Source organism: Phascolarctos cinereus, unplaced genomic scaffold (assembly GCF_003287225.1).
Source record: "Phascolarctos cinereus isolate Bilbo 61053 unplaced genomic scaffold, phaCin_HiC Scaffold_726;HRSCAF=1367, whole genome shotgun sequence".
Taxonomy (NCBI): Eukaryota; Metazoa; Chordata; class Mammalia; order Diprotodontia; family Phascolarctidae; genus Phascolarctos; species Phascolarctos cinereus.
This window is the reverse complement of record NW_027556098.1, coordinates 69,752,908-69,775,844: the sequence shown is the minus strand read 5'-3', so window position 1 is coordinate 69,775,844 and position 22,937 is coordinate 69,752,908. Positions and strand designations below refer to the sequence as shown.

The 22,937-nt window shown below is 35.4% G+C and overlaps 1 protein-coding gene across 1 annotated transcript in view; it reads right to left on the bottom strand.

Annotated features, from left to right (window-relative positions):
- DMD (dystrophin) overlaps window positions 1–22,937 on the bottom strand; it is a 1,828,382-nt gene that overhangs the window by 1,419,550 nt on the left and 385,895 nt on the right. Inside the window, 1 exon segment of the mRNA XM_078146592.1 lies at window positions 7,468–7,629. Coding sequence (XP_078002718.1) covers window positions 7,468–7,629 — 162 coding nt within the window.

Genomic DNA, 22,937 nt, shown 5'->3' with positions numbered 1-22,937 from the left:
CATCTTAAAATAAAATCTTCAAGAAGAAGAATGCTTCAATAGCTTTTTTAGACTGTCTGCATTTTCCAATATGATATATTACTATTAGGTGATTTCAGTGTCAGCTGCAATTTTGTAAATGCAGGTACAGTGAGAACTGCAGAAAACACCAAATCAAGCTTTCTCAGTGTTTTAAAGTCTGCTAGTTCAGGGAAATTTTAGATTCTAAAATTTATATGGGTAGTACTATTTTTCATATGCATTATATAATTTTATAAAATGACACCTCTTAACTCTTCGTGGGCTCTTAAACTTTTTGTGTGTCATGGACTCCTTTTGCAGCCAGCACATAAAATAAGATATAAAGAATTACAAATGAAGCCAATTATATTATAATACAATTAATAGAATGTTAAAAAGAAGTTCATGGCCCCTAAGTTAATTACTCCTAGGAGTCTAACCTTGTCAAAGTGGAGAGAAAAAAAAATAATGCAATTTCAATTTTTAAAAATTGATATATTTTGTTTCTATTCAGTTATATTTATGTAGCTGGAGTGTTGGGTCAAGTTGGTGAGGTTAAAGGGATGAGACAATTGTTTGGGACTTTCATGGAATCACCTTATGGAGGGTGTGGACATGTCCATTGAAAGAAACCTTGCTGGATTTGGACCTGGGACCAAATCCAGAGCTTGCATATTCACAGATAGATTCAGACTTCATTCAGCACCAATTATTATGTCTCAATACATGATTGACTCAGGCTATTGTGGATTACAGTCATTCCTTTGTACTGGTTTATAAAAAAAGGAATATTCTAAGGCTTAGTCACATAGGAAGAGAGAGGGAGAAGGGCAGCAGAGGTAAGGAAAGACCTTGGGCTGGAAAAAGTGTGCATCTTCATAACTTCCCTGGGATAGCTCCTAATGGCATCCTTACAGTGGCAGGGGCAAAAGAACCTTAAAATTGCATGTGATCTCCTAGAAGCAGCTCCTAGAGGTAGGGGCATAACCTCTTAATCATGTGGCCCTTAGAGATGATGGAAATACATGACCTAGCTTCCTGGGTAGAGGAGATTTAGGGATTTCCTAGTCAAAATAGTTCTCAAACTTTTTGGTTTCAGGGCCCCTTTAGACTCTTAAAAACTACTGCATATCCCAAAGAGCTTTTATTTATGTGGCATATAGCTATCAAAATTTACCACATTAGAAACTAAAACTGATATTTTAAAAAATATTATTAATGCATTTTAAAAAGCAATGATAAATCTGTTATGTGTTAACATAAAGATATTTTTATTAAAATATTTTGCAAAAAAAGGTTTGTGAGAACAATAGCATTGGTTTACATATTTTGTGCAATTTGCTTTAATGTCTGGCTTAATTAGAAGACAGATTCTTATATCTGCTTCTGCATTCAATCTGTTGACAAATTGTTTTGATTGAGGTATATGAATAAAATCTAGTCCCACACTGATATATAGTTGGAAAAGAGAAGAGTATTTTAATAGGCAAATAGCATCTCAGTATTATTATGAAAATAGTTTTGACCTCATGGATTCCTTAAAAGGGTCTTAAAGACCACCCCCTCCCCCCCCATGAGTCTGAGGACCACACTTTAAGAACTACTGTCCTGGGCAGTGTTGACTTTTTAGAGAATTTCTGGACCCAATCTTCTGAGAATAGAAGAGAGAGTTCCTGGGCAGTGCTAGTCCTTTGGAGAGAATAGTGAAACACATGGCCCCAGAGACAGAGAAGTAGAAAGAGAATGCACTGTGACACAGAGGAACAAAAAACCTGCCCTCTGTCCTCCACTATTCCCATAAATTATTCACTTAGGCACTTCATTGGGAAGAGGTGGTCTCTCTAGAAACCTCAAGCTCATTTTCTTTCTGGAGAGAGTTCAAGCCTTTACAGCAGGAGGACAGTTACAGGACCCTGGGGAGAAGGCAGAACTCATGTAAATGTTAAGAAGTTATTTCTTGAACAATAATAAATTTATTTCCCTTCCAAGGAGAATTCAAGCCTTAGGGAAGAATTATAAGGCTAGAGGCCCAGTCCTTCAGAGTAGAATATTAAACTCACTGGAAAGGGGAAAAGAGTCCTTTGAGCCGTTCTGTATTTTCTGTGGGGGTTGTGGTGGACAGGGGGGGAATGAAGTTTGTCCTGTATCTTATATCCGTTATTTCCTTGAGTACTTACATGAGAATGCAATTACTTCCTTCTTTGGAGGTCAAGCCCAAAATATTTTGAATTTTCCTGAGGAAAATGTAGATGGGGCAAAATATGTCAAGGAAATATGATTTGGGAGAACAATCTCCAAAGATTGACCTAATCTGTGTAAACCCAGAATCTGAGAGCTGAGTCACACATTCTACCTGATACTTACCTTTTTTTAATATTTCCCCAATGACTTGAATGTTAAATTGAAAAAAAAAAAAAGACAAATCTAAAAGGGACAATATTTGACATCTAGTCCAAAGCTTTCATTTGACACAAAGAAACTGAGACTGAGAGAAGTGAAAAGGCTTCCTTTTCCACTCAGGAAATAACACTTAAGAGTTGGGATTTCAATTCAGATCGAAAACTGATAACTGTTGCATATTCTCTAACAAGTCATTTTGTTTTCCTCAATTTTACAAATATCACCATCTATCTAGATAGATGTATATGTATCTATCTAAAAATACATACATATATATATCTATATATCTATAGATATATATATATAAAATAGTATTTTTAGGTGAAAAATGTCTGTGAATATATACATGTATATATTATATATGTATATATGACCTTTATTTATGACCATAAGGATACTCATTATGTCATAATGATGATGCCATATATTCATATTAGTTCACCTGACCTTCCAATACTAGGTGTGTACATGCTTGTTATAGGCAAAATGAAAATTTTAATTTTACTTCCAAGACCCTCCTCTACCAAGGAGTCTCACAATCAATCAACCAACCAATCAATCAATTAACAAACACTTATTAAGCATCCACCATGTGCAGCTAAGTGGCACAATGGGTAGAGCACTGGGCTTGAAAACAGCAAGACTCATCTCACTGACTTCAAATCCAGCCTCAGATCCTTACTAGGTATGTGACCCTAAGCAAGCTGCTTTACCCTATTTGCCTCAGTTTCCTCATCTATAAAAATGATCTGAAGAAGGAAATGGAATGCCATTCTAGTATCTTTGCCAAGAAGCCCCTAAATGGGGTCACAAAGAGTCAGGCAGGACTGAAAAACGACTGAACAATAACATGTACCAGACACTGTGTTAGGCTCTGAGGACACAAAGAAAAAGGTAACGTTCAGGGAACTTACATTCCATCGGGGGAAACAACATACCCAAACATAACTATATATGTATATATATATATACATATACATATGTATGTGTGTATATATATGTGTGTGTGTGTGTATATATATATATATATATGTATATATATATATATATATACATATATATATATACATATATATATATATATATTTTTTTTTTATTTATTTTTAATGCAAGGTAATGCCTGCCCACCAGCAGCCCCATTCCCAGATGCTATATCACCACCTCCAGCAGGATAGTCAGGGTGGCTTTGGCCAGGGTAGCCAACCTCGTACCTTGCAGCCAAAGTCTCAGGCCACCAAACCCACCTACAGCAGTCCTCCATACTAGAAAAGTGAGCTCTCCTGGTGGGGGGTGGGGCTGGGGAAGACACTATACATAGAGACCCATTCTTGGAGACCGGGGTCATTTTACTGGAGAGTACTTATGGAGAAACAGTAACTGTCTCAGTCAAGAAGCGGGGAGCATCTATCTGCCTGCCCCTGATTCACTTTTGCATGTAATATATTTATGTATGTATCTGTAAATGTCATAGAAACCTACATACTTGTGTTTACAGCCTGCAGCTGTGTGCGCTCTCTGTTGGGAAAGAAAATCCTCCCCTTCGCCCTTGCCTCTCCTTTGATCCCAAACCACTCTGTCGCCCTTGCTTTGAGGGGTATGAGAGAGGAGTGGGACAGGAGGGAAGGGAGAGGGCCATCAGCCAAGGCAGTTCAGTTTTTGAAGGACCTGGTACACATGAAGAATCAAGATGATTCTCTCTGTCTCTCTCTGTCTTTCTCTCTTTCTCTCTGTCTCTGTCTCTCTCCGTGCCTCTGTCTCTCTGTCTCTCTCTCTCCCTCCCTCCTTCTCCCCTTCTCCCTTACTCACCCCCTACCATGCCAATGAGTTTCCATTCAATATATTGCTTTTGCTCTTAACTTTTTTTTAAAACCACCATTCTGTCGTCCCATCCTCTCTCTTCCCCCAGCCTACTGGCATTCACTTTGGCCAGATGACAGCAGAAATGTCCCATGGATATGGGCCATGTGTCTGTGTAGGGGAGGCTCCACCCTCCAAGAACCTTTTTTTTTTAACCATCAGGGCCTCAGCTTGTATAGTTTCTGAAACTCTCTGTACCTACTCCTATATCTGATCCATGCCCACAAAGTAGGGCCAACTACTCCCCCACTCTCCCTTTCAAAAAAAAAAAAACAAGCCCCTTCCGACCCAAGAGGAACACAGGCTTTGTTCCTACTGTCTTGTAACAATTAAGTGATTATTTCATTTCTTTTTAGCCCAAACTCACACAATAAAGTTCTGAGGGTACAAAAAAACCCCCCAAAACTGCAAGGTAATTCTGAAGAAGAAGACACTAAAAGGTAGTGAGATCAGAAAACACTTCATGTAGAGATCAAAATGATTTTTTTCTGGTAGGCTGATAAGGTCATAGATTGCATGGGGCCTTAGATCATCCCCCTCATTTTACAGATGAGGAAACTGAGGCACATAACAGGTGACTCACTCAGGGTCACAGAACTAGTAAGTATCTGAGTTGAAATTTTAAGCCAGGTCCTACTGACTTAGGTTCAATGCCTTATCCACTCTTCCATGTTGCTTTTCTAAAGTTAATGCTTACATCATTTATTTAGCTGTATGATCTTAGATCAGTTAACCTCTTCAATCCTTAGTATGTTTATACACTAAATGAAGGTAATAACATGAACTAGCTACTATTCAGAGTTACCGTGAAGATCAAATTAATGCTTTGTAAAATATAAAGCAATATGCAAATGAATGTCATTACTGTTACCTTCTCCTTCTTTATCTCCTGCCCAGAACCTCCTTGGAAGTTTTCCCTTCACCATATCCACTTATCATAACTTATCTGTCCTTTATCTCAGGTAAAATGTCTATTTTTTGCAATATAAAGTTTTTCTTCTTAATTACCTTGCAAAGTATACACTACCAGCATCCTTATCCCATATGAATGAACTGAGACTGAGAGGTTGAAAGACTTTATGGTCATACATAGCTATGATTATTTGAGTCAGATTTTAAACCCAGGTCTCCAGATTCCAAGGCCAGAAGGCTATCCATTACACTGTGCTGACTTACCCCATCTAAATAATGTGATGGACAAATTCCTGCCATAAATAAGTATTATTGCTTTATCTTATTTCCCAAGTAAAATGTCTTCATTTAATACTCTATTAACTGCTTTTAATGATCAAGTTCAAGGAATCACAAACTATCGGAAAGAAAAGGGACCTTAGGGATGATCTAACCTAACCCCTTCTATCAACTGATACTGAAACTAATTTAAACAGTGTGATTATAGAGCTAGTAAATAGCAAAGGTGACATTTGAACCCATATCTTCTGACTTTTCCTACTATGCCACAAAGCAGGGGTTTTCTCAAGGTATGCTTTAATGCAGAAGGATTAGATCTAATAGTGGAATTTCAGGGCATGGGTAGGTTAATTTGTAAATATATTTGAGGTGCAGGTAGACATTTCAGCAATCCTCATACTATATTAAGTATGCCTAGGGCTGGCCTTGATCATACCTATATGTGTATATTCATTTAAGAATATTCATAGACATACAAACACCTACACCCATACGTAAGGCTGTCATATAAAGCAAAGACCCAAAACCTTTGTGATCACTATTGACTGATAAGGAAGAAAAGTGTAGACTAAAAACAAATGATTTTTTTTTAAATCAAGGGCCACAAGCATGTTATGAAAATGGGTTGGCAAACTAATTCAAATATTACCCTGCCACTTCAGCATCAATTCCTTGGAATATTTAACAATTATAGTTGAATGTCCTCGTTTAAAGGCATACTTTAAAAAGATTAACATTTTTAAGTACTACTTTCATTATCACATTTAAAATAAGAATCCAAAATGTCTAGATGAAATAAAGAATATGCTTTAATTTGGCTTCCTCAGCTCTAATTTTTTTTTCTCTTCTTTTTTGGTGCTTGCTCTAAAAGTTATGAAAATAGGTTGCTCCCTCTGGTTTGGGTCCCAGGCTAGATGTCACTGGAATGGTACAGATGTGGGGACCTAAGAATGAATGCTGCAATTTTAATTTAGATCCCTGCTTTCCTTCTTTATGATACATTTGTAGAACATCAAATCATCATAATTTACATTGATAATTATATACCTTAGATGACTAAGGATATCAACACTACAAAAATATTAATATCTACAAATATATTCATACTAGTTCACCTGACCTCCAAACACTAAGTGTGCATATACTCGCTCTAGGCAAAGCTAAAATTTTAATTTTGCCTTCAAGATCCTCTCCTACCAAAGAGTCTCACTGTCAATCAACCAACCGATCAGTCATTTAACAAGAATTTATTAAGTATCTACTATGTGCCAGCCATTGTCTTAGGCTCTGAGGTTACAAAGAAAAAGGTAAAACTGCACTCAAGGAGCTAACATTTCATCAGGGGAGACAACATGTACAAATACAGGAACACAACATCAGATGTTGGTCCTGTTGGCAATGTTGGATGGTTACATTTTTAACAAAGTTCTCTTCGGGGCCTAGGGAAGCTGGGTGGTGCAGTGAATATAGTGCCTCGACTGGAGTCAGGGAAACTCATCTTCCTTAGTCCAGACTGGGTCTCAGACACTAGCAGAGTGAACCTGAGCAAGTCATTTTACCTGATTTGCCTCAATTTCCTTATGTGTAAAATGAGCTGGAGAAGGAAATGGCAAACCACTCTAGTGTCATTGCCAAGTAAACTCCAAAGGGGTCACGACCACAGTATCAGATAGGCCTGAAATGACTGAACAACAAAAACAAACTCAAAATCCTTGCTTTCCTGGTATGATACTCAGTCTTTTTTCTGGCCCTCAGAACTGATGCCATTAGAATACAATGGTAAAGGTTTCACTGCAATGGTGCTTTTACCCTCGTTTCTTTCAGAAATCTATTTTATACAGACTTTCCTTTTAAATCCACAGCAAATAAGCTAAAAAAAATTAAACCATCAAAAGTAAGATAAATAAATTAAAAACTAACCCCAGTGCATCAGGATACATCTTCATCCAGTTTAGGAAGTCTATAATACTCAAGAAATGAAAGCAACGTAAGTAAAACAATTTCACACACCCAGCATACCTGAGCTTCCTGGGGAACTTGGGCTGCATCTACTCTGTCTGTAATGTAGGTTGTCAACTGTCTATCAATAAATGCCAGAGACTCTTGAATCAGACGCAGCGCTTTGTCAATCTCCTGGGCAGACTGGATACTTTGTTCCAGAAACTTCTGTCTCCTCACAGCCTAAAATAAAAGGAGAAATAAAGATAAGCTATTGAAAATGTAAAACTCAGGTCTGTCTTCTTTCCTATATGATTGCAACATCAATGAAAGTTCCTGACTGCTGCAGCCACCTTTTTGTAAGATAAATTTCTCAGCCTGCTTCCACTCATTCAGCTCTGCTTCAGAAAATTAGTGAATAATTAGAAGGAAATTTCACAGTAGAAATCTCAGATATTAGGGCTTTCCACAACCTTCCAAAACAAAAATACACATCATGAAATTCTGTAGTGGCTGGAAGACAGTAAAAACATCCTGCTAAATGCAATCTGTTATTCTGAGGCGGAAGGTTCCTTGTGATCTTATTATGTAGTTCAAGAGATTTGGTTTACTTAGAATAGGGTCACCGTCATCACAATCCCATACAAGATAGATAATCCATTTCAACTACTGACAAGCAGAAGCACACACACTCTGTTTAGAATCAGATACTTTTCAACAGGAAATTTTAAATAGTTGTCTGGATCAGCATCTGAGTTCTTTTCTTTGACAAGATTCTAACTACCAACCACTGAGTGGGTAGTCTTTATTCCTGCTTTCAATTGAGACTCAGGAGTGTGCCTGTTCTTTTAGCAATTTCATCAGCAATGCTGTTCAAGTAGTATAAACAATGTGATCCTAATAAAGATATAATTAATCTTGAGCATTATTATAGATGTGATTGAATTTTTTGCCCCAAATACAAATAGCATATTGAACAGGATACATAGAATTTTTAAAGCTATTTTTACCTTGAAAGAAAAATAATAAGAAAGCATGTACACTGGGGTTATTCTGCAATGTCTAACATATTTCTATCATTCAGTGGTTCAGAAATAATTATTTTCTGCAGAAAAATAAGTACCCAGTTTCTTAAAAACACCATGCTTTGGGTAATGACTCAAGTTTGTCTCCTAAAACATAAACGTGGACTTATAAATACTTCATGTTAACTTTTTTAATGAGAGGAGAGAGAGAGAGAGAGAGAGAGAGAGAGAGAGAGAGAGAGAGAGAAGAGAGAGAGAAGGAGTAAGGGGTAGAGACAGAAATACAGGAGATGTGGTGACCAAAGAGAGAGAAATGCTGTGAACCAGACCCCTGTAAGAAGGTAAGTGTGGACTAAAAGAATCCAATGATGTCCTTTTCCATAAAGGAAGAAGAAAGGAATGAGTACTGGTCAACCAACTTCTGTCTCCATAGTAATACACACAATGCTGAATTCTGTTTTCTATTCTTTTTCAATAATTCCCCATTCTATTTTGTGTGTTTATTCTACTTATATCATGGTTAAGATTGTTAACTTTCTATTTCTTTCCATCATATCCTATAAAAATTTTTCATCTTTGCTCTCAACCTCCTTTTAATATGGTAGAAGACAAGGAATGAAGGGAAGTAAAACCTTGGAATTGCTTAAATTTGCTTTTCATTTAGTATTAACAATTTTGATCAGCTTTTCATGAGGTTATTTACAACTTGAAAATATTTTTAAGTTGTTTGTATCTTTTGACCACTTATTTATTGACAGTGGGTTTTAGTGTTATTATAACTGTGTCAATTCTATGTATATTTGGGATATCAGGATTTAATGGATGATATTTGATGCAAAAATTCCCCTCAAGCTGACATTTCTCTTCTAATTCTTTCTTAATTGATTTTACTTTGTTTTGCCTTGCTCCATTCAAATTGACCAAGATGAAAAAAAAAAAAGATGGGAACAATCAATGAGGGGTAGGGGAGGAGTGGAGGAAAGAGAGCTATCAAGTGGCCTAACTGTTCTGGATTTCAAATTGGAATTTTGAAAGTAAAGTTATTAAACTGTCTGAACCCTCTCACTATGGATTGCCCACCTGGTTACATACTCCAAGGAAGTCAAAAAACAATATAGCAATTTACACAATGAAGACAGCAATGTAAAGGAATGACCGCCAAAAAGAAGTCATGAAAATTCTAATGAAGGTCATGGGCAAGAGATCATGTCTTTATATTAGATATGTTTGCTTTTTTTCCTTTATTACAACGAAAGGTTCAATCAAGGTGAGAAGGGGAGAATGAGAGATACAGGCGAAAGTCATCAAAAATGTAATTTAAAAAAATGATGAGACCATTTCAGGGAGAGATTTGCATCTATTAAACCTACCACACAATTTCCCAAAGGCTTTCCAGCCCTCTCTATTTATATGCATCTGATCTATACATAGACATATAAGGCCTGCACAACACACACACACACACACATGAGAGAAAGAGAGAGAGAGAGAGAGAGAGAGAGAGAGAGAGAGAGAGAGAGAGAGAGAGAGAGAGAAAGAGAGAGAGAGCGCCGTATCAGTCTATGGACAGTCCAACTTACTTCATAGGTACAAGAATATTTTTCCTGGGTTAGGCCAGTCTGTATATCATTCAGGAGGTTCTGGTATGTTCTAGGGTCTGATGCTAAATTTAAAAAGTAACACTGAGAAGAACTTGCCATTTATAGGGAATGCCCAGAGGTATACTAGAGCTTGCTCTGGGGAGCTGATTGTTGAATTTTCAGAGTGGCAGTCAGTAAATACTACAAAGTAGGACTTGATCTATTGCTTTGTTGACTTTCTAAATTTAAGAAAGTGATGGAGAAAAAAGTGTGTCATGCATATGTTTTTTTTTTCTTGGTGAGCTGAGTATTGAGAATTTATCAGCACACCCCTGGAATGCCTCTGATTCAGACTCTGATACATAAACATCCACTATGAAAATAGCAAGCATCTCTAACAAATTTGTAATTTCTTTTCTTATGCCTCACTTAGTAATTATCAGAGTGTTTTTGAACAAAATTATTTCTGTAGTTTTATCTCCCAAGGAATCCTGTATGATTTTAGCATAAGTATGGGAAATATCAAATTGCAAGAAAAACTTAAAGGCATCATTTTATTCTACAAAATCAAATGCTTTCCATAGTTAACCATTAATCAGCCCTGCTATCTCTTGTATTTACTGAACCTTTCAGTCTATTGTGCCCATAAAGATTTAAACTGCTGTAGAATATCAACAGCAAAAACCAACCTACTTATTCCCTTCTCATACCTTTATCAAAGACACCCTTGTGCACATGCAGATTATTTTCATGCAAATGTTATAGAGGTGGGAAAGAAGACACATGAGCTATTTCATCTTGATATCTTCTTGACTATTTTTCCCCTAAAATAATAATGTGCCTTATCTTTATAAGCTTTTAGTATCTTCTCCTCTTTCATAAATTTTAAGACAATCTTCTAATGTTCTAAAAGTTTTATTATCATCAACATAGATATTTCCTGTATATGTTCAGTCCAGTCCAGCTGTTTTCCCCAAAGGAATATAATGTAGTGTCACCACTCTCACTTATAGCAAAAGGAATTTGTTATAGAAATTTTGGCAAATGTTTTCAGTGTTTCATATTTGCTCCCCACCCTCTCTTACCACAACTTTCTTCCAGTTTCATCTTTAAATAACATTGGGATAACCTTACTTAATTGGGTCTCTCAGCAAGCTGTCTGCAAACTTATCTTCCTGCCACCATTTCTTGATGTTTTATGAAGGCCATGGGCTTTTTGACAATACTGTTATCTAAAAATTTTATGAGCATATGTATACTCTAACTAGTGTAGGTCTTGGAAGACACATTTCTTTTCTCAAGAAGAAATTTGCTGAATAGGTAGTTCCTAGGCATCTTGGTCTTCTTGTGGAGACTGATTTACTTTGTTGACAGTTCCTCAGCAAATGATGTAACCATATGTTCTTTCTTAATTTTTTTAGTATCAATATTTATGTTTTATTGCTTCCCTGCCCTCTTTTTCCCCCTTTCTGAATATTGGTTCTTGAGAATGCTAGGACTCTAGCTTTCCCAGCAACACACTAATTCATTATACTGGCAACTGCCTTAGGTTCACAAGACTAATACAATTCTGAATAAAAAGAAGCTGGCTTTGAAATTGTCCCTTTTCTATGAAATTGAATATTGTCCATGCAACAGAATATACCTTTGCCCTGAACTTCCTAGGAAATTTTCAAAATTTGGCATAGCAAAGTTTATACTTTTCCATCTGGTTTGTAGCTAGCTATTCTAGAATACGGAAATTAGATTAAATTAAATTACATCATAATGACCATTATGATGACAGTTTAAGGTTTTTTGCATTTTTAAATAGGGATATTCGAGCCAACAATCTAGAGGCAGCTAGGTGGCACAGTGCATAGGGAACTGGATGGGAAGTGAAGAAGAACTAGTTCCTCTCCTCTTCTCTCCCCTGGTAAGATGCCCTTTCCTGAAGGTGTTTTGCCCAAAGGAACTAACTGGCTAGATTTCATTCTCAAAGACCATGCCTTGAACCCAATTATCTCTGGATCTCATTGACTGGACAACAATAGGTACCTGCCTAAGCATCACTTAATGGTTATTTTTTGGGCCCTCCTGGCTCAGAGTAAATGTAAATAGTAATCGTTTCTCTTTTGGCCAGCAACCCTGAGGGTCTTCCCCTCCCAATTTAATTTTTTTTTAAAGGGGCCATCCTTAGACTCACTTCTTAAACAGGCCCAAGTGAATGGGCCTTGTCTCACTCAAAGTGAGAACTCAAAAAGATCTTAGCTTAAAAAGGCCAAGGTCTCCCACTGCATCCTGGGCCATCTCCAGTCATCCTGATCTATATCTGGCCACTGGACCCACATGGCTCTGGAGGAGAAAGCGAGGTTGGTGATTTTGCACAGCACTCAGTCACTCCAATCCAATTCAACCGAAAGTCATGTCATCATCTCCCTGATGTCATGGTACTCTTCAAGAAAGAAGAACAAACCATGCAACCACAGATACAAAATAGCTGTGTGACCTTGGGAAAGAAGGTTAGCCACTAATTTGTCTCATTTTCCTCAAATGAAAAATGGAATAATAGCACTGAACTCTCTAGGTTGTGGTAAGGATCAAACGAGATAATATCTGTAAAATGCTTAGCACAGCACCTGGTGTATAGTAGGAACTTCAGAAAGGCTTGTTCCCATATTATACAGTGACTGATACTGATAGACTTAATCCTTCTCAGCAATACAAGGATCTAAGACATCTCCAAAGGCCTCATGATGGAAAATGCTATCCACATGCAAAGAAAGAACTATGGAGTTTGCAGATTGAAGCATAATATTTGCTATTTTTTTTCTTCTGTTGTGTTTTGTTTCGTCTTTCTGGTAGTTCCTCCTATTGGTTCTAATTCTTACAACATTACTAATATGAAAATATGTTTAATGGGAATGTTTATGTATAGCCTATATTAGATTGCACACCATCTTAGGGAGGAGGGGAAGAAGGGGGAGAAAAATTTAAAACTCAAAAGCTTATGAAAGTGATTGCTGATAATTTAAAATAAATTAATAAAAAAAATTTAAAAAAAAGAAAGGCTTGTTCCCTTCCTTCCTAAAGGAATGTATCATAATGTGACGGGAACATGTGAAATCTTTTTATGTATCAGAACCTCTGCAGCACTTCCTAAATCACACTATTTATGGCCCCTCTTCATAAACCAGCCCTTCCCATGAGGGAGGGTAGCTCCAAATTGCTCTTAAGTTTAAGGTGAAGGACTTTCATTTTTATTTAATTGGGTATTACATAGTATGTGTTGTATCACAGAGTTGGTCTAAAACACTATTTTCAAGATCCTAATATCCTCAATTCTTGGAACATTGGTTTAATGACCAATGAGATTTAGAAATAGAAGAGGTATTAGAGATCAACTGATGCAAACAGACTTCATCAGTGCAGCAAAATAGTACTGATACTAGAGATTATAAAAATGGTTATCGTGAATAATCCATTCAATTCACCACTATGTCAGCAATAAGGGAGATTGATGTATGTCAATACAATAACCTCAATTAGTAAAAGGTCAGAGTATTTAGAAAATTCAGGACTAAAGAATACTTTTGAGGCATTCCCTCTATTAATCTGCTTTATGTTATTTCCATGGCATTAAGTAGACCTTGTTGCACAGCCAATTCTACGAATTTTCTTTGCAAATTTAACCCATGTGGCCAGTTAGTAAACTAGCATTTATTAAGTTCCGACAACGTGCCACACAGTGGACCTAAGTACTGGATAAATAATCGCTAGCAATTATATAATAATTTAAGATTTGCAACTGCTTTATAAATACTAACTCATTTTATCCTCACAACAATGAGGTAGGTGCTATTATTAACCCCATTTTACATACGAAGAGTCTGAGGCCAAGAAAAGTTAAGTGATTTGCCCAGGGTCACACAGTAAGTGGCGGAGGCCCGATTTTAACTCAGGTCCTTCTGACTCCCAAGTCCAATAATCTATCCATTATACCACCTAGTTGTTAGAAACTATTGCATTAAAGTTAGAATTAGTAGAAAGGCTTGAGATAGGAATCCATTTTTTATGCAGAAATATCGTGTAATAGTTATTTTAAAATATTCTTTCTGCTTTCTGCTATTAAAATTAATCAAACAGCCTATCAGAACTGGTACATTTGGAGAAAGGATAAAAATATTAATATTTTGACAGCCAAAATAAGTATTTTGAGAGTGCTAAATTTAAGTATAGAAAAATCTACAAAGGAATAATATGAGAAAAGACCCTGGCATCAATATTTTAATTCAGTAAAAATAAGAATTAAATCATGTTGAAATATGGACTTTAAAAAATGTTCAAAATAAAATCTTTAATAATAATAAATAATAAAGGGGTACCCAAAATTAGTGAAATTTTAAGCTTCACTAAGACTTTTGAGACCACCTATATTTCTCTAGCAATGGAAATATTATAGTGTTATAATACTGCCAATGGAAATTTTGGATTAAATGTTTTTGAAAAAAAATACTGGATTGTAAATATAAACCTGTAGTATAACACTGTAATTCAGTCAAAACCACCTTTGCCTGTAACATGAGAACAGTCAATTCAGAGTACAATGTATCTATTTGAGTTATCAATGAATGATAAGAACACAGAAAAAAATTATGGAAAATGATTTGCTATCTGTCTAACAAATTGGATTAGTGTGACAATAATGCCATATTTTAATGACTATTTAACAGTCTTTAAAAAGGGATTATGCTTCCTGAAACAATCAAAGTTACTGTAGCATGGAGCAGTTTTGATTTAATTCATGAGTTGATGGGCAGTCTCAGATTGCAACTAGCCTCAGAAAATTTGGTATGTTTTTCCTGTAGTTTAAAAATACATGCTTCTCCTCATCCAGGATTTGACACAGGACCTAGCATAGAGTAGGGACTAAACAAATGCTTCCTGAATTGTAAGTAAGTGACCTTGGTTTTCAAAGAGCTATTTATCCTCAAAATTTAACCTTTCTAATCCTTAACAAATATTTATTAGGTACCTACTAGGTACTATATAGGAGGCATTATACCAAATTGCAGAAGAGCTGCAATTAAAGGGCTGAAACATGTAAATGTTGGGGGGGTTTTTTTCCTCTTTTACTTCCTATGGTTTTATGAGAGGAATTCAAAGTTGATTCTCTGTATTTCTCTACTATCCCAAAAAAGGTCAGAATCTTCTCAGTAATCCATAGTCCTAGAGGTGACTGGGAAACAGAGTTAAAGTGATTCTATTTAACTACTATGTGACAGAGGCAGGGAGGGATAGAACCCAAGTACTCCTGGATTCTTGACTGTGAGGCTAAATCTCCATCCATTGCCCCATGCTGGCTAACAGTTATTAACACTGTTTGAGAACATTAACATGCAGTTTACATCTATTAAGTACCACTAAGTGGAATGCACCATGCATTGAAAGATTAAAAAAGGGAAAGGGAAGGGGATAAGCATTTATAAAGCACTTACTATGCACCACATATTGTGCTAAACACTTTTTTGTTCTTTTTTTAGAGATATCACATTAATATTTACAACAAACTTGCAAAGTAGGTGCTATTATTATTCCCATTTTACAGCAGAGAAAACTGAGACAAATAGAGGTTAAGTAACTTGCCAAAGGTCACATAAGTTGAAAATGTCTAAGGCTGGACTTGAACTCAGTTCTCACTGACTCTATGCCCAGCATCCTATCCACTGAACCTTGAGCTACCTTTATTAGATAAAAAAGACTATTCACTTGTCTGCAAATAATTTACAATCTATTAACAAAGAAGAGAGAAGTATGACCTCCTGTCTTTCTCTGGCAATGGAAATATTTTTGTGTTATAATTTTCCAATGAAAATTTTAAATTAAATGTTTTTTTTAATTAAATGCTAGATTGGAAATATAAATCTGTAGTACAACATTCTGTAATTCAGTAAAAACAACCTTTGCAGATAACATTGGTTGCATGTAACAATCTCCATTGTTGAGAGGCCATTTAAATCTATCAGGTGTGATTTGAGTCTATAATATATTTTTAAAGCTTCTGGGAAGACCTCCCCAGATGACACTGCCTGAAATGGCAGCAACTTGGATTTATTTTAGCTAGCAAGCTCCTTTGTCAGAAAAATGTAAATACTGGGAAGGCTGAAAGGATATAAATCACTCACACTTCAGTGTGAATTAAATTAATTTCTTTGTTTGTTTTCAAAACCTAATTGAGACCACCCATTCTGCGAGTTCTAAAAGTTCTAATGATGGGAGAGTAGTAAAAGAAAGAAAGATGATAGAGAAAATTTTGTAGCATTGGATATTCTTCTGGAGGGGAAAACTGGTGACATTGTCAGACTAGGTGTTTTGGGCAATCAGAGGGAGAGATAAGGATATTAGGCCTTTTAGGGGAGGAAGAGGAAGGCACTAAGTAGTACTTTTCTAAATAAAGGGAAGGTTCTCATAAAAGTAACCTGTTTAGCTTTTAAAGTCCTACCCTGCTTGGTGCAACCAAAATTTCTAACTTCATTGAACACTGGTCTTCCTCCTACATTTCTGCCATACAAGCAGGAATACCTAGAATGAAATACCTTTTCAACTCTGCCCAGAGAATCCCTCTCTTCCTTCAAGATACAACTCAAGAACTCTAGTCTATAGGAAGGCTTAATAAAGCCCCACAACTGCTAGTGCCTTCCCTCTCAAGTGAGCTTCTATTTAAATACTTTGTATTTATTTTCTTTATATTTGTTCTGTTTACATAACTCCTTGTTGTCTTCCCTATTAGAGTGTAAACTACTTGCAAATAGGAATTATTTAATTCATTATATTTTGTATACCTAGCACAAGGCTATTGCAGGACATATTGTAGAATCTTAATAAATAAATAAAAAATTCTCAGAAGCTTATTGATTGATTGGTAATATTAAAAATAAAATTTACTTCCTTTACATATTTTCCCAGAATTGGTTTTGCAAGTGGGAGCTTTCACAGAATTATTAGTTTTCTTTCTTTTTTAAGCTTAAAAGATTCTGAATCTTGGTGGGGAAAAAAGGTGTTTTATTAAATATTTAAGAGTATCAACTTCAAAAGTGTAAAAGCAGTCTTCTTTCATTTTTTTTTAAATTAGGAAATAGTTTCTTGCACAAGTAGAACAGAGGAGGATCTTCACTGAGATCTCTAATGATTATTGAAGGGGTGGTACTAACTTATACACATTTGGAGATGTTTTTACTCAGATGATGTACAAAAATTAAAATTTGCAAATACAAGGAACTGCTCATCATTATACATCCATGTTGCAGATATAGTATGATAAGGAATATATATGTGTGTGTGTGTGTGTGTATGTGTGTGTGTGTCCCTGCATTACTCACCAAAATGAATGATAAATGGAGGATAATGAATGGACTTACAGTTGTGAAGGATTAGGGATGGAGATACAGCGAATGATCCTGGGGAATAAGTTAAACAAGAAATATAGGCCTGTGTGACTGAGGTGTTTCTAAGCAATTGCCTCAGTCAAAAAAAGTCTTCAGTTGTCTGCCTAAGCAATGTCACAAAATTTTGTACTCTGATTACAGTAACAACAAAATAATACTTTGCCTACTAATGGGAACCAAGCTTAAATGAAGCCAGTTTTTTAGCTAGCAATTTAATAAAATAACTAGTTCTGATACATAATGTGAAGTTCTTTTATCTGACACAATGTCTCATCATCATGTAAGGGTGGGGTCCACTGAGTCAATCAATCACTTTTCCCACCCCTTAAAATAAATCATAACATGCCATGTTCTGACATATTTATCAGCTGAAAGCAATCACTCAGAGGTATGTGCTCAGTACGAACAAATCTTAGACATTTTTTACTGAATCAATCAATCATAAGCTTTAGACTGCCAAAATTCACTGATACTTTAAGTTTAGAAGCCATTAGATGAAGTCTAACGATATCACACAGCCAATCCTGGACTGGAAGAGGACCTTGGGAAATTGGGAGGACCATAGGATTTTGGACTTTTTCAATGAGGTCCTAAGAGTATCTTCTGAATAGCGGTGACTAAATTAAATGCCTGCATTAGATGCCAAGGACAAACCAGACATACTAAAGAAAAGTAGCTTCATTAATACAGAAGGAGCTCAGCAGAAAAGCTATCACATACCTAAGGGGAAATATTCTGAGGGCTCCAGAAAAGGACTTTCAGTGGGCAGGAGCTGTAAGTTACTCTTTGCCATGAATGCTTTCTAAGTCTGAGCCCACCTTCCCCTCTATTTGTGTGCATTGCTGAAATAGCACATCACTGATATTAAGGGGTATTTTATACCAACTATTCTCAGTGTACCACAGTATACATTCCGATTTCTAAAAGCTAAGTCTGGCTATCTAACTGTTATCAACTATTAATCAATATAGGGAAACACTCTGGTGAGGGGTTATAATCTATAGTTTTAGAGAAACAACTCCATAAGATTTTATGGTCACCTAAAACTCTGAGAATAATGTAATCAGTTTTGTTTTTGGACCCTAGACTATTAGATGGGATTGGGAAAGTATCTCTAGGACCTGTGCTACAATGGCATGGAGATGATCCTGGTTTCTAGAAGTCTATATTCAGGGAACACAAGCTTGGCCTTTTCCTACCACACAGTACAGTGCATATAGACATTTTGATGGGCTTAAGAAAGAAAAGGAAAGGAAAAAAAGTATTACACTTTAGAAAAAAAAATGAGAAAATGGCAAGGAACTTATAATTTCTCATAATTTTGATGGGCTATAAAAGTACTCAAATATGGAGAATGGAGTAGAGAAATGAGCACAATATGGAAAGTTCCCTCCTATCTGAACCAGAGAAAGAATGGTAGAACACACACACACACACACACACACACATGCTTGATGCAGAAATACATGAAACTCTTATTGGGAGACAAGTGATGCAGGAAGAGAGGTTATTTAAGACAAAATAAAAAATGGAATAGTCACAAGTAAAACAAATTTCTGCTTAAGAGGCTGGATAATAAAGTGTGGCTCTAAAGGAAAGACAGACATGAATATTGAATAAATTATCAAAGAAGTTATATTAACTTATTAAGATATTATACACTAGGACCATATTTAATTTGTGCCAGAAATAAAGGGTTGCTTCAAAATAATAAAACTATAAACATAAAAGACCACATTATGTTATTTGTTGAAGAAAAATATAAACTTTTCATAACAGGTAATACTTATTTCCATTTAAAACATTAAAAAGTATAAGGATAAATGGACCTTTCTTTATATGATAAATTATATATATATATATATATATATATATATATATATATATAAAATCAAAAGTCAGCATTACACATCAGGGAACCTCTTATACAGTATTCTTCTTAGTAGGAGAACAAAGTTGGTTTGACTTTCTTATCTCCGGAGATTCAACTTATTTTCTTTAGTGTTAACATAATTTTATTTTGTGACATTGACCAAAGCATTTTATGAGGAATCAAGGCTTAAATAAATTCATAGATAAATAACTATTTATACATTCCCCAAAAAATATTTAAATCCACATATTTTTCAAAATTGCTTAACTGGACAGTCTCAAAGAAAAATAAACAAAATCATAAACATGGTAAATAAAAGAATTTATCTTAGTGTAAGAAATCAGATTTTAAAATAGTTGGGGCCAATGTTGAACTGGTATCTTCTACTTTATAGGTCACTGCACATCACTGAAATACTTTGGTGACCTCTGAAACAGGGTTACTAGAAAGTAATGCTTAGGGACCATTTTGTCAATGATGGTTGACATCACATAGCTATAGTATTCAGGTAATGTATTGATAGACTGGTCAATGAGCTACTCAGTAATATATATGAAACATTTCTGAGATCTCTTTGGATCCATCAATCTTTATGTGTAAACAAATAAAATAGGTCTTTTGCCCTGACAAGAGTAGTGCTTTATTTTCAATCTGAAAAGGCAACCATGGAACCATAAAATAATAAGCTTAGAATAAGCCAATCATCAACAGATTCTTAAGTACATGCTATCTGTCAAGCCATGTGCTAGGATCAGGGGATGTAATACAGACTAAAACAATCCCTACTCTCAAGGAGCTTACTTTTTGATAGGGGAGAAAAATAAATAAATATGTAATGTATATTTAAACACATGGGATAAATATAAATAAATGTATAGGAATGTACAAAAAAAGAAATGTATAAATAAATACTAAGTAATTTAAGTTAGAGTGGTAAGGGAATCAGGAAAAGTTACAAGTAGCACTTGGGTTGTGTGTTGAAGTTTGTAAAGGTGAGGAGGCAGTACATTCCAGGCATGGGATATCCAGTGAAAATGTACAGAGAAAAGAGGTGGATAACTATGTATGAGGAAGAGAAAGAAGACCAGTTTGGCAGCATAAATAGCGTGAAAGAGGGAAAGAATATACAAGGAGGCTGGAAAGACAGGTTTGAAAAAGTTTGTGAAAGGTTTAAAAGATAAACAACCTCAATAGTTGATTCTGGGGCAAAGGAAGCCACTGAAGTTGATTGAGTAGGAGAGTATACTGTTATACTTGAATTAGGGAAAATAATTTTGGCAGCAGGGTGGAGGATGGACTGGAATAGAGACTTGAACAAAGGAAATCATCTAGAAATGGGTTTCAATAATTGAGGCAAAAGTAGATAAAGGACTAAATTAAGGTGATGGCTGTGTAAATAAACAGAAGGGGCTGGATGCAAGAGATGTGGATCTAGAAATGGAAAAACCCAGCAACTCTGGATATATGGGGTGATGGAGAGTGAGGAATTGTAGATAATGCCAAGGATATAAACCTGGGAGAGAGGAAGGACAGTCAACTTTTTAAAACAGAATTTGGGCAACTTGGAATAAAATCAGGTTTGAGAGGAAAGATAATGATACCTTGGATGTATTTAGTTTGAGACTTTTCTGAGACATCTAGTTTGAAATTTGTAATAGCCAATTAGTGATGTGACACTGAAGTTCATGGGGGAATACTGTGACTGGATATATAGTTCTATAATCATTTGCAAAAAGATAGGGAACTGAGTGAGGAAGAGAAGAAGACAGAGGAAAAGGAAGAAGAAGGGGGGGAAGAGGAGGAGGAAGACAGAGCCTTGGGGAATACCTATGAATACCTACATTTGGGGGGACATGATATAAATAATAAGAAAGCAAAGAAGGCTGAGAATGAGCAGTCAGACAGGTAGGAGAAGAATCAGAAGAGAATGATTTCATGAGAACTGGAAAGGAAAGAGCATTCATGAACGCAGAAGTATAGTCAAAATTGTCTAGTATAGCAGAAAGGTAAACAAAGATCTTCACCTTAAAAAAGACCATTAGAGTTCACATTTAAGAGATCATTGGGAGCTTTGAAGAGAGAACTATCAGTTGAGTGATGAGTTTGGAAAACATTGCAAAGCATTGAGGAGTAAAAAGAAATGTGAAGGACAAAATAAACAAAAGCAGCTTTATCAAGGAATTTGGCTGAGAAGAGGAGAACTTAAAGATGATAATTTAATAGTATGGTGTACGTGTATATATACATATATATGTATGTATATACATATACATATATACATATACATATATACATACATATATATACACATACATATATATACATATATATACATACATATACATATACATATATATATATTATATATATATGTATATATATATAATATATATATATCTCCACAGACTGGAAAAAAAGAAGAAATAGTGGAGGTTAATGTCAAAAGGAGTTGAGACAATTTCATGATTTTTTTTGAAATAATTGAATAAATCTTGTAGTAGAACAAGGATCACATTTTGAGAAAAATGCAGATGATTTTAATATGCCTTCACAGTTTTTAGGGCAACCAACCCAACACACTATAGAATGAGACATAAAAGAGACCATGTGTCATAAGCAGATAATCTTATCATTCAGGCTAGACAATGATATAATTGTTTTTCAAATTCATCTGGGAAAGATATCTTATCATATTGTAGCAAAAGTCATCTCTTCTATGATAACAACTCATACAGTACTTTCAGGTTCACAAATCCCTTTCTCATAACAATAATGTGAAGCAGGTAGTGCATGTGTTATTATCTTTATTTTTCATATGAGAGAACCAAAAATCAATGATTGAGTGACTTGCTCAAAATCACATAGTTAGTAAATGCAAGAGTCAGGATGTAACACAGATCTCTTAATTTGATTGTGTAAGATCCACTATTTATTGAATGATAAATAATTACAGTCAAATAGCTGCACATTATAAATGCCTTTTAAAAGACAATGATTTTTATTTAAATACCAAAAGAATGACTTTAATGGTGCATAAGGCCAGTAAGAATGAAGTCTGGAGGCAACTAACTGCCGTTTCTGCCCCGACTGTGCTATTTTCTCCCTACATATTTATGTCTCTAAGTACCAGAGATGAGAAAGAATTATAAACAGATCAGCAAGCAAAGAATGCATTCTTTTTTCCTATTTTTGTTCCTTTTCATAAATGTTTAGAACTTACAATGCATGATCAAGATCAAATACTTTCCTACGTTTGAAACTTCCTTGTCTATGAATTTTTAAATTGAATAAAACTTTAGTGCTGTTCATTCTGTATGTATAGTTACCCCATTTTAGCCCCCCCACCCCCCCCACCCCCCGCAGTTGCCATCTGTTTAACACACATCTAATCTAGAAAGTGATCCACCCCTGAGGGTTACTAGAATGCTACTACACTGGTGCTATTTTGGGACTACAAAATAGATGACTACATTGTGACTATTGATTTATGTGAGAGAAGTAACATGTTGGAATGTAAACAATGATGGATTTGGAGAAAGAGATTTAGAGTTAAAATCCTAGCTCTGCTACTTACTATCTTATGTTTCATTGGACAAATTACTTTACCTTTTCACTGGTATTGTTTAATCATTTCAGTTGTGCCTAATTC